Below are 12,185 nucleotides of genomic sequence, written 5' to 3'. Positions count from 1 at the left end.
GCCTTTCATCCAGATGAACCCCAAAACGTTTTGTCAAGTCATACTTCATTTCAGCAGGTGCAGAACTGTAGCAGCTGTTGGGCAAAGCACAGCAACCAGTTCAAAAGTTGTGGATAGCAATGTACTTAATTGGAAGTTGTGGGGTAGTGTATAAAATGGCTTGATTAAGACATATAGCTGAGGCCCATGCTGCACAAAAGCACACCTCCTCAGCAAGAATTTGGGAAGGTATTTTGTCTGAAGCAAAATGGTATGATTGCAGGGTCAGCATAGCAGCAGTTTTAAATAGATGAAAAAGAGGCAACTTAATGAGGACAACCTCAGTTAGATTCATCTTCGACAGTGTGCTACTTGGAGGGCTAGAAATAAATGAAGATTAAAATACCACTGAATCTAGAGAAGGGAAATGTGTTTAGGAACAACAATTTTCTTTTTGTCAGTGTTGCGTATATCAATTAGAAACTCCTTAAAACGTGATTGTCGGTAGGGTGGACAGAATTGTGACTTGCATTTTGAAGATTATTTAGGGCTGCAGTTTTCCTGCACTTTGTTTTGGATGTATTTGGTAAACAAGGCTGCTGCAACTGCTGCACCTGTGTGGTTTCACATATAATTATTGTTGTGTAAGAAGCCAAAAAGGCAACAGCACAATGCTTAGAACTTGTTGTGCATTTCAAACTCTTGTTGCATCTAGCGCTGCATCCCTGTAATGACCTGGGAGCTGAACACTTCACCTGACATTAGGATTAGGTTGCAGTTGGGGGAGGCTTCACTTTCAGTATCACCTGCTTTTTCCTGTTTACCAGGAAGCTACTGTCACCTTCTCTGGCCAGCGTTTAATTCCTCAGAGGAGATATTTAAATGTTGATAAGAAAGGAATTTTCTATAGGTGTTTGAAGCACTGAAAAATACTTGAGCCTTTCCAAATGTTACCACTATCTATTTGAATCAATACAAGATTTCCTGGAACTTTTAAAGAACTTACTTCATTAAAAGCCCATGAAAACTTCAGAAAAACAATTAAAAATATGCATGATCGTGTAAATTTATACTGACAGTCTAAGCTCTTTTGTTAAGCAAAAACATATGTGGAAAACTTAGCTCTAGGTCATTTTAACAAAGGGAAGAAGCTGTCTCTGCAAAAACTGAAAATATGGAGGCCCTGGATGATTTTATTGAAATGGTTTTATATCACATTTCTTTTCCAGTAAGTCAAGTTTTCATCTTCATGGGAGAACGCAGCATGCAGTTATTTCTTTGCCAGAGGATTTGTATGCAGTTGTGTATGTGATGGTGATAGAGCAGTGGGTAAATGCTGTACCTTGTAGTTGTTTGACAACTTCAGCTTCATAACAATCCTGTGCGGTTATACCTCCTTCAGACGGGGTTATTATGTGACACATTTTCTTCTTTTAAGAGCATTTTTTCCCCACTGCTGTATACAGAAGGAGTGTAGTGGTTACATCCTGCATTTACTAGTCAAATCTTACATTTCAGCGATAAGGAGGTCTCAGAATTCTTTCTGAATGAAGCATAACCATGCAGCTTCACTTAGGCAAGAATGGACATGACCTGACAGTCCGCAGAAATGCCCTCCGCTGGTGTTCCAAGTCAGGACAACATAAACATCCTTCTTTAATTAGTTGCATTTAAACTACTTCTGTTTGGGGATGTCTTTGAACAAGTAGTTAGGAGTGGTTACTGGTTCATCTTGGAAGCTGAATGTATTACTTTGCTCAGTAGGTTTAAAAAGAGGTGGAGGAGGAGGGCTTTTCAATATTTTCTGTCCTGTGCTTAGACTACTCAAATACTAGTTCCCTGATTACTAGTGCAAATAGCTGTCATGGGTATTTTCCCTTTCTCTGTTAGCAATTCAACATTAATTTTTTTAGATTTTTTTTTTTCCCCTAGCAGAGGTTGAAAAGGTTGCTAGAAACAGTTGTTTCCCTCTGATTGCTGCAGCAGCTTGTGGTTAGGCTAACAAGTTGAACACCCTTTATATCGACACAACCCAGAGCAATACGTGATAAGGTTACACAACACGTGGAGACCTTTAAACTGGCAATCTTACATTTGTAGTTCCTGGATATTCGAGCGTGGTTAGAATTTAAGTTTCCCCTGCAGCGGGCCCTGAGCACTCACAGCTTCCCCCCGGCCACGGTGGGCCTTGGGGCTGGGGCGGGCGAGAGTGCAACTGCCGTGGCTCAGCTGGGCAGCAGGGCAGGAGCCCACCGCGCACCCCCGGCCCCCCGGAGCTGCTCACCAGCAGGCTGCGCGAGGAGCATGCCAGGCACCGGGGCTGGGGCTCTGCGCCCTGTGCTCTGTGCCCTGCACCGGGGCCCTGTGCCCTGTGTCATGGCTCTGTACTCTGCGCCCTGTGCCCTGCGCAGTGTGTCGGGAATCTGCGCCCTGTGTCTTGCACCAGGGCTCTGCGCCCTGTGCCCTGCACTGTGTGCCAAGGCCCTGTGCCTGGGCTCAGCACCCTGTGCCCTGCACTGTGCGCCAGGGCTCTGCACCCTGCGGTGGGGCTCTCCGCACTGTGCCCTGCACCCTGCGCCGGGGCTCTGTGCCCTGTAACCTGTGCCCTGTGCCCAGGCTCTGCACCCTGTGCTGGCCATGGTCGGGTCAGGGCAGCAGGCCAGCCCCAGGTAGGTCCAGGCAGCCTGCTCCCAACCAATGTCGCAACTGAAACGTGAATTTCCATTTTGCCAAAATGGCCACATTCTGGCACCACAGAGAAGCTGCAGCACAGGTTTGGAACCACCCCACATTTGGGGGCACGTACCCGAGCAGGAGATGCTTGTGTGCCCTGCCAAGTGTGCACAGAAGGTGCCTTGGCTGTTGGGTAACAGGCCTGGCTGTCTCCTGGGACCAGCTGCTGCCTTTTCTGAAGAAAAGGTGGCGCAAAGGATGAACGCATGATGTGGTCAGGGTCTGCTCTGCAGGCCGCTACTTAGTCTGAACCATTAATACATAGATTTGATGCCTTCAGGAGGACTTTGGATGCAGAAATCCAGGAAAGAATTGTGTGTAGGCTGAGGTGTGGTTTCTTGCTCCTGTGAACAGTAGGGGTATGAATCCTGCCGTGTTTTGTCGGTATTTATCAAATGCTTGAGTAACAAGCACAATCAAGTACAAGCTTCTGGAAAATAAGGAGCATTCATAGATGTCAAATGAAACCCCGCTGTACAAATCGGTGAGAGCAGTTGCATGACGAGTAAACTGCAATACTGAGCTAAGTATTATTTGACTGTCACATTGTCTTTGTGTTGTCATTGATATGGTGTCTGAACTTGAGTGAGACTTTCAGTGTTGCAATAGTTTGGTAAATTGGGAGGAAACGGATTTTAAATTGCATTTTCATAATGAGGTCAAACCAAGCCAGAAAACTGAAGTGTGAATGGATGTTTATACATACAGAAGTCAGTTAGCAGATGGCTTTAGATGGGATATTGACAACAATAAAGTATTTTAAATGTGCTCTTCTCACTTAAAATATCTGATGACCAATCTTCTATAATTTTATGAAGCAACCGTTGCAAGGCATCTGTAAGAATGCAAAATCTGTGTTGCCTGCTTATTATTGAAGCCGTTTAGCACATCAGATGTCATTCCAGATTACCAGTTGCATTTCAGTTGGACTGGAAACAAATACAGATCAGTAATAATGTAATGCTGTGTACCTTAAGGTTAAATGTCTGACAAGACAACTAGCGCTAATGGACTGTGACATTTTTCAAGCCATAGGTCTGACATTACTTGCTGTGTCAGAGTGAAATGTTTACAACGATCTAACTCCACGTTACAATATATTAAGACGACATTCTTTTCTCTCGTGCTTGCTGCAAGTCGTCTGACTGCATCTAAATTCCACAGCAGCAGCTGGCCCACACGTAAAAGCAGCATTTTCCAGGTTCTGAAGAGATCAGAACAGCACTGTCAGTGGTGTTTGATTCAGTCCAGGGTGACCTGTAAGCTTTCTATGCAGTGCGTCGCAACTTTAAAACATGTGCTGCAGATAAAACTCCATGAACACAAACCCACCTGGGACCAGATCTGCCACTGTAACTTGTCTGAGCAGTACCTCACAGTACTTGTAGTGCTACTGGTAGGAACGGCTTAATGTAAGTAAGGATGACAAACCCAGATCAAAAACTTTATGCTGAAGATGTTAGCTAAATTTACACTACTGCACCAGATTAGCTCTTGGATTATTATTTTTTAAATAAAATATTTAAACAATATTTTGCATTAATGGGATTTGAATGACTAGACTGATAAATGGTAAGTACACCTGGATAGCGTCTTATCATGTTTAAATAATATCATGCTGTATCAAGAACTCATTAAGGAAATAGGTGAGAATTAGTCATTAGGGGCCGTTTAATAACGGATTGTTTCAGTGTCCTTGTCTCATAAAGGCTCTTTCTAAATACAGGGTTTTGTTTCAGATACCAAGATGCTTCCTCTGGCTTCTGTTTATCTGGTTTCCCTTGTCTTATTTTCATTAAATGCTTATACTTCTGATTAAATTATTATGAAATGTTATATTCTGTCCCCTGTTAAATAGCTTGTAATGCATCAATGCTTTTCTTCAGTTTTATGTGTTGTGACACTCTCTTCCAGCGGCTAGGATAGGGATTGGAAAAGCTACTGGGTTTGTTAATGCAATTTTCACCAAAGTGGTTTTATTTTTTCATAGGTTAGAATTTTTTTCTGTGTTCAGCCTTGCGCTGCCCCTCTTGTAGGGCGGATGTGTGCGTATTAATGATGCAAAACTTCACCTCCCAAACTGACAGTGTGGTGACAGCTGATGCTACCGCGTACATGGAAATAACTCCAGCAGTGCTATAATGCTTCCCGCGTTCCCCGTAAATCCTAGGAGAGCATGAAACCCGTCACCAGACGGATTTAAAATGTAAATGCTGTTCTGCTTAATCATCAAGTCAACGACTATTAAGTGTATAGCCGTGTTATGCCCAGATGTGGCTTCGATACAGTGTGGGTTTGTTTTTTGGGATTTTTTTACTTAAAATAACACTTACAGATCTTTCGAGGGGGGGTGAACTGGGACGGCGGACGGGGAAAGGCCGCGGGCAGCGAGCCGGTGCCGCCGCTGCTGCCGCTGCTGCCGGCCGGTCTCAGCAGCGTGCGGCGGCCGGGACAGCCCCGCAGCCCAGCCCCGCCGCGCCGTGCGGCCGGGCCCGGGGCCGCCCCGCTGCCGGGCGGGCGGGGGCGGTGCTGCCGGGCCGGGCTCGCCCCGTGACCGGGCGCCCGCGCCGCCCCTCGGCGCCGGCAGGGGAGGGACGGAGCGAGCGGTGTAAACAAGGCGGGGGGCCGGGGCTGGCTTGATGTCAGCGGGTCACATGGAGCCTCATATGGGCCGGGGGATGGCGGCGCGGCGCGGCTCTCCGCTGGCAGGCGGCGGCGGCTGCTGCTGAGGCGGCGGCGGCGCTTCTCGCCCAGGGCCCGTCCCGTCCCGCCTCCGCTCCCGCCTCCCTGCCCGCCGCGCTCCGCTCCCCGCCGCTTCGCCCCTGACAAATGATGTGTTTTGTGCTCGCCGCGATGAAAGGTAGGCGCAGCCCGCGGGAGCCGCCGTGCCGAGCCGTGCCGTGCCGCGGGGAAGCGGGGGGAGCCCGGCCCGGGAGCGGCGGGGCCGGCTGGAGTTGCGGCGCTCCGTGGCTTCCCCTCTCCGTGCGCCGGTGCCAGCGCTCGGCGTCCCGCCGCTGCGGGGCGGCCTGTGGGAGCCCGGGCCGGGGAGCGGCCCCGGGAGTGGGGCAGGTGCTCGGGAGCCCGCGGGGGCCAGGGCCGTGATGCCGGGCAGCGGTCGGGGCAGCCGCCGCCGCGCTCCCGCGCCGCTTGGGTGCGGGCGGCCGCGGAGCCGCTGCACTTTGCACCGTCCCCGGCGAGCTGGAGGGTAAGAGATCGCCTCCCTGCCGCACGGCTCGGCGGGGGGGGCGCGGGGCCGAGCCGGCTGAGCTTCACCCGGGGCCCCGCAGCACAGCGCGCCGCAAGATCCGCCCCAGCGCAGGGGAAGCGGACGCGCAGGAGCCCGCAGGCGGCCGGCGGGGCTGAAACGCCGTCCGAAGAAAGGGCTGCTCGTTCGTAAAAGGCTTTGGAATGAAAGGAGAAATCGGAGCTCCCGAGTGAGCGCGGTGTTTTACACCTGAAGCCTTCCCTGCCTGCCGACCCGAGCCCTGAGAGGGGCAGCCTGCGGCTGAGGAGCGGCGGGCGAAGTTTGTGATGAGAAATGAAAAGTTTCGAGGTGTGTTTTCGGTCTGCCCTGTTTCCTCGTAAAGTGAGGACCGCAGCAGAACTTTGCATTGCAGCGTTTTTAAAGTCACAGTTGGTTTGGTTTTATTTGTTTTTTAAAAAAACCAAACAAACAAACAAAAAAAACCCAAAACAACTAAAACCGGGAACTGGCTTTTCTTAAATATGATATTCTTTCATAGTGATCTCAGGAGTGTTACTGTCAACATTTATTTTTGATGCCCTTGCTAAAATACTAAATCTCTACCCTCTAAAATACTTTCCTGGATTGTGTAGGTAAAGTTTCGCATTTTTAAAAAAAAATAATTACTTGGGGGGGGGAAATTGAATCCTGCTTTAGCTAGATATTGTGTTCCCCCCCCCCCCCCCTTTGCAAAAGCAGTAGGTAATGCACACCAGCAGCAGCACAGTGTTTGAGGCATGGTAATTTTCAATTACTGGGCTTCCTTTTCTTCTTGGAGAGAAGCCTATGTGAATAAAGAGAAAAGCACTATATTCATTAATCATTAGCCATGCTGAATGTATTTGGCAAGAAAATGTAATTGGGTCGATTCAAATACGCGCATCTATAACAAAAGGAAATGCATTTTTTCAAGTGCAAACTATATGGGTATTTTAGCAGTCCCTTAGAATTCTACATTTTCTGATAAGATTTTTTCAACATATCCCTCATAAGCCTGATAGAACCATGAAATCAAATAAACAAAAAAAAAAAAAGGGGAGGAAAGTACACAAAAAAAAATCGGAGGGTGTAATTGCCTTGTATGCTTCTGGACAGAGACTTAAGGTGTGTTATAAAAGAGCAGGCAGATGATTTTCAGCAACTCAACTTTGAAATATTTTTTTTACTCTCTTGGGAGTTTCATTTAAACCTGTTCCCACACCGATGTAAAATCTTGGTGGAGCCCAGCTTCTGGGTTTTAAAGTATAATTCTTAATGGCTTTACTATGAAAATGCTTAGGTCTCTGTAGTTTTCACAGAATACTTACATAGTATATTTAATTCATGTTTAATACCATTTAGTTTTCTAGTGTACAGAAAAACTTTTTTTGGTTTCCTGTCCTTCCTCTAATTTGCTGGACGGGGTTCAGCTGGAGGAAATGTGTTGTCGTTTGTCTGAGAGTGCCATGAAATAATAGATCTGCAATCCAATATTGTGATTTAAGATAAGCAGACCAGTAGCATAGGGAATGTAGTTTTATATAAGCTTAAAGGTACAAGGAAAAAATGTAAAACATGTAGGTGAATTGCATATTTTATTTGTTCTTGGTGCTGTAATGGCATCTTCTGGTGCTTATGATCTTTTACAGTTCTGAAGTGCAGAAAATCATGGTCTGCAGGAGAATATGGGATGTTACAGATTTCCATATTGGATTTTTGTGAGTGAAAAAAAATAATATTAATTTCATTCCTATTGCTGTTCAGGTAGCCCAAATTAATACCATGTGAAATTAATTTGTGGCACTTTTTTTTAAAAAAAAAACAAAAAACAAAAAAAGAGCAGCATAATGTTCTGACAAACATGCTTGCAGTTATTTTGAAAAGTTCTCGGACTGCCAGACTATATACTGGTTTGAATGAGTGAAGGTTTTGGCCCGCTGTCACACGCTGATAGCCGCACCAGTATGCTCAGAGCTGGAGAACAGAGCAGCCCGATGGAGGGGCTGGATGTGTCCTTAAAACAGGCTGTGTGGTAAGAAACATAACTTTCTGGTTTCAAGCAGAGAGGAAGGAGAGTTTTTTTCTGTTTCTAAGAAAATAGGCAGTGGCGAAGCATCGAAGTTCATAATGACTAAGTATTTTCTAGATTTGATGGGTTTTAAAAAATTATTTATCAACTGTTGTGAGTCTGTGGAGGATCCATCCTGCTCACATTCCCAGTTTACAGTATGTGCAGGCCAGGTCGCCGGCTCATAGCGTTAAGGGAGGGTGTGACTTCACGTGTTTGCCAGTACAAGTTTGCAAAGAATCGGGTAGTTTCACCAGCATGTTCATTGGTACTAATTTTATTCCTGGGAGAATCTTCACTGGTAGAAGCTTCAAGGTTGACTTCAAGGAGAATAGTACCAGGTGCTGTGAATTGGTGAGCAAACACCTGCGCTGGGGCAGAAACATGGGTCTGGTTGTCATGCCAGTACATAACTGGAGGCAAGCCCAGGACGGAGGGGGCTAGGACTCACGAGGGTAGTGTTTAACTTTTGGGTTTTTAGTAAAGAGGCAGGGGTGAACCAGGCCTGGTGCCCACAAGAGCTGAGTACCGGTGCTGTCCTCAGGCCTGGACAGAAGGGTTCAGCCCACTGGTGGGTTTAGAAAGCATGGAGATGAACCTGGCAACAGTTTTGCTACACTTTGTACGGACATTTCTAAATAGAGATTGGTGGGAAAGCAGATGTAAATTTTCTAAGCTTTTTCTACACAGGTACATTTACCATTGAGGCGGAGTTTGCACTACTAATCCTGACTTTGACCATGTGGCCCTTGATGAAGTTGAAACTGTTGCCCTTTTGTGGAGGATAGTCCAGATGATGAGCAGGCTCGGTTGTTACCTGGTTGTAAGAAAAATTGCTTCACTTTGGGGGCGCTGTGGTTGGGTCATTGGAACTGTAACTAGCTTTATAACTGAGACTGTCTCTGAATGAAAATTCAATCATATACAAATACCTGTTTAAGGAAGTAGGCTCTGGTTTCCTTATTAGTGCACATAATTTTTGGATCTTACTGTATTTTTTCTGCCTACCCAGATAGGCAGGATTCCCCTTGCTGCCTCGCTAAAGGGACCGTGCCTCACTTGAGGTGACCTCAGCGCTCCGGACTCGCAGAGCCGGGCTGCTCGGAGGCTGCCTGTCGGGGATTTGTGCAGTGCTGCTTACTGTGGGTGAGCTTTGCTAAGTCTGTCAAGCCTGACGTGGTTTTGACGTGTTTTTCGTCATGTATCTTGGCAGCAACCTGCCAGCGTGTTGGTAATTACTCTGTTTTTCACCAGTAAACAGCTGCCTATGAAAAAACACCTTGCCATGGATTTTAAAAAAAGAAAAAAATGCTTTACGAAATGAAGTATGTTTAAATTTGCCTTCATTGTGGCACTATTGAAAGTCAAATCCAATTTAGCAAATACCCTGGTACAGAACTGCTGTTGACTAAATATTAACAGAATCTGGCCTTTGGAATTGCTAGCTGAGAGGCTGTTTTCTTGCTGCTTTAATTTCATATGACTGATGTGAATGACTTACTTGTACCTATGGTATTTGTTGCATCACATCCACAGGATAAGATTGGTTTCAGGTGTATAGCTGAAATGTACTTTTCAGGTCCTTTGAAAGACTCTCAAGATTTGAAAGTAAAAAAAGAGGAAATCTGCCTTTATGTCTCACTCAGTGATAATCAAAGGCAGTCGCATGCTCTGTACAAGTCTCGGTTGGGGACGCTCCTTTCAAGTAAGGAGAATCTGTACGTCCTGTTTGAGTCAGCTAAAACCGTGGGTGCTGAACATCTCACTAGATCAAACTCTTCTTGCAACTTATGTACAGCCCTTGCCTATCTAAAACGGCAAGCCTGTTCCAACTGGCTGGCAATACAATGTTAAAAATAATAATTCTAGAACAGTTCTGGAAACGGGGCAAAACTGGAGTGGTCTGTGGACACCACGCAAGGACTTCTGTACCCTTTAAAAAAAATCCATGAAGGGACGATGCGGTAGAAGTGGGTAGTTAAGCGTTGCTGGTGTTTGGGTGTGGGCTCTGCACTCATAGGAAACACCGTCAGGTTTTATCCAGCGAGCTGATGTGGGGCTGGGGGGGGGAGATGCTGCTGGTTCGGGGTGTGATGCAGGCTAATGGCCTGCTGCTTTGAAGCTTGGCTTTGCAGCAGGGAGGTGAGTGTTTGTATTGGCATTTATAAGTTCAGTGAATAGTGTCTAGAGACCTCTGTCAAGAACTGAGTCCTCTTTATATCGAGTACTTCCCCCGTGTGTATGAAAAAGACTGATTTCTTTACTCGTTCCATTATAGAGAGCCTTATATGTTTGGCTCCCCTGCCCCCCCGCCCTCCCCCCCCCAATGATACAGCGCTCAATTTTAACCTTAAGGGGTTTTAAATCTTTCTTGCTTCTCTTACCTGTGGTACAGTATAGAAATGATCGCTATCGTGTACTAATTACTGACAGTGTTGTTAGTATTTCATCTTCACTACACAGCAGAATCCTAAATTGGTGTATTTGTTTCTAAACTACAAGTACTAACTCAAAACTGGCAAATCTTTATGTCTCTCCTGAGTTACACATGCAGCTTCACCTGACTTTGCAATTCTCTGTCTAGTATTAGAGGAAGTTGAGATGCAGCATATTCTTTTGGTCTTTTTCCCTTCGTATTCCCATGAGATAAGTTTTTGTAGTGTGCAAAATAACTGTGTGTGACAAGACTGAGTTATTAGTCAGACTTGATAAATTTTAGAATGTTATTCTGTGAGTTTCTTTCATTTGCAATGAGACAAGAAAACATAAATATTCACCTTTCTTGTATTATCTGTGAGCTGTAATTTGCAATTATAGCTGATAACTCCTGAGATCAAGCAAGCAGTAGTTCTTTTGTGATTCCTCTTTTCCTTGAGGACTGATATCTAAAGGATATGCGTATAACTAATGGTGCAGAAACCTGTCTTCTAAACCTCTCCTTCCTTTTTGAAGATTGTTTTGGTGGGTTTTTTTCGCTCATTTTTTGCAATAAACATTAACAGGGGAGGGGAGGATTCTGGCCTCCAAGAACAGTTGTGTTATAAAAAAAAAGGTGACTGTGTACAGTGCAGACCTCTGCTTGTTGGATGAAAAAATCCCAACCAAATAAAACAAAAACAAAAAAAAACCCACAGCAAAAGAACACCAAAACAGACTGAAAAGTTGAAGCAGAAGGCCTTGTTAGGGAATTTGGCAGATGGACTTTCTTCTTGTGCTTCTTACTGTTTTAAAGGGAGCCTTGCCTGTGGTTAACAAAGTCTTCAGTTTGCCCAGGGTTTTTTCTCTTTTCTTGCTAGAGGCGTTTAGGCTAAGAAGTTCTGCAAAATACGGGTTGGCAAGCTCGGTGCAGTTTCAGGCGGCCTCCCAGTTGCCTGCACCTTATGTTGAGAACACCAGGGAGTGACTCAGGGCGGCAGTGACTCACGGGGTGTCGTGCTGTTCCCCTCTTCTGAGTGGGGGTTAGCTGCAGCAGGCAGCTTGCTGACAGGCTTGGGAAAGGCAGTGAGCTGGAGAGAGCCCCTCGCAGTACCACCGCTCTACAGGGAGACTGCCTGCCTGCACAGGTTCACAGGCAGATTCCCGTTTTTTTTGGAAAAAATGCAATTTAATTAGCATTTGCTGCCCGTTTCCTTTTTGCTGTCAGGAAAAGTGAAGCCTTCACGCTGATGGAAGCAAATGGGTATCCAGGAAAATCCAAGTGCAGTGTTGTGAATGGTCGGGTATCTCCCTCACAGCCTGCCGCCGCTTGCTTAGTGCGTGTGCTGTCTGCTCCAAGGTGCAAAGCCAGAGCTGTTGTTAGCCACGCAGTGGCAGTCTCTGAGGTGGCTAATGCTCCTTGCGCTCTGTGGGTGCAACCTAATGTGCATCTGTGACATATAAAGCTCTCGCAAGTGCAAGCGTTGTGTCGTTGTCCCCCGCCGAGAAGCCTAGGGGTTCCACAGCACTGCTGAGGGGGGGCAGCCTGCTGCCCTCACCACCAGACATAGCCCATTGCTGCCAGGGAATGCAGCTGGGTGCAGTTCATCTTCATGTGAATTTGCCATGGTCAGCAGCAGTGGGTGCTGCCACCCTTTAGCGTTCAGCCTGGCTCCATTGCAGTTAAGCCATTGACCACAGCAAGGTCACCACTGCACTGCATTTTGTGTTTTCTTTCCTACATGGTAGAGCGATGCAGGACCCATA

The 12,185-nt window shown here is 46.3% G+C and overlaps 1 protein-coding gene across 3 annotated transcripts in view; it reads left to right on the top strand.

The window, feature by feature from the left end:
• Positions 1-12,185, top strand: part of RORA (RAR related orphan receptor A) — a 384,590-nt gene that overhangs the window by 304,315 nt on the left and 68,090 nt on the right. Inside the window, exon 1 of one of the 3 annotated variants that reach the window (XM_055717423.1) lies at positions 5,325-5,572. The exons of the other annotated variants lie outside the window; for them this stretch is intronic. Coding sequence (XP_055573398.1) covers positions 5,542-5,572 — 31 coding nt within the window. The 5' untranslated portion in view covers positions 5,325-5,541. Of the gene's footprint in view, positions 1-5,324; positions 5,573-12,185 lie in introns of those variants that run through there. 3 annotated transcript variants of the gene reach the window in all.

Source organism: Falco cherrug, chromosome 7 (genome assembly GCF_023634085.1).
Source record: "Falco cherrug isolate bFalChe1 chromosome 7, bFalChe1.pri, whole genome shotgun sequence".
In the NCBI taxonomy this organism is placed as follows: Eukaryota; Metazoa; Chordata; class Aves; order Falconiformes; family Falconidae; genus Falco; species Falco cherrug.
The sequence above is the reverse complement of the archived record's forward strand: the minus strand, read 5'-3'. Positions and strand labels throughout refer to the sequence as shown.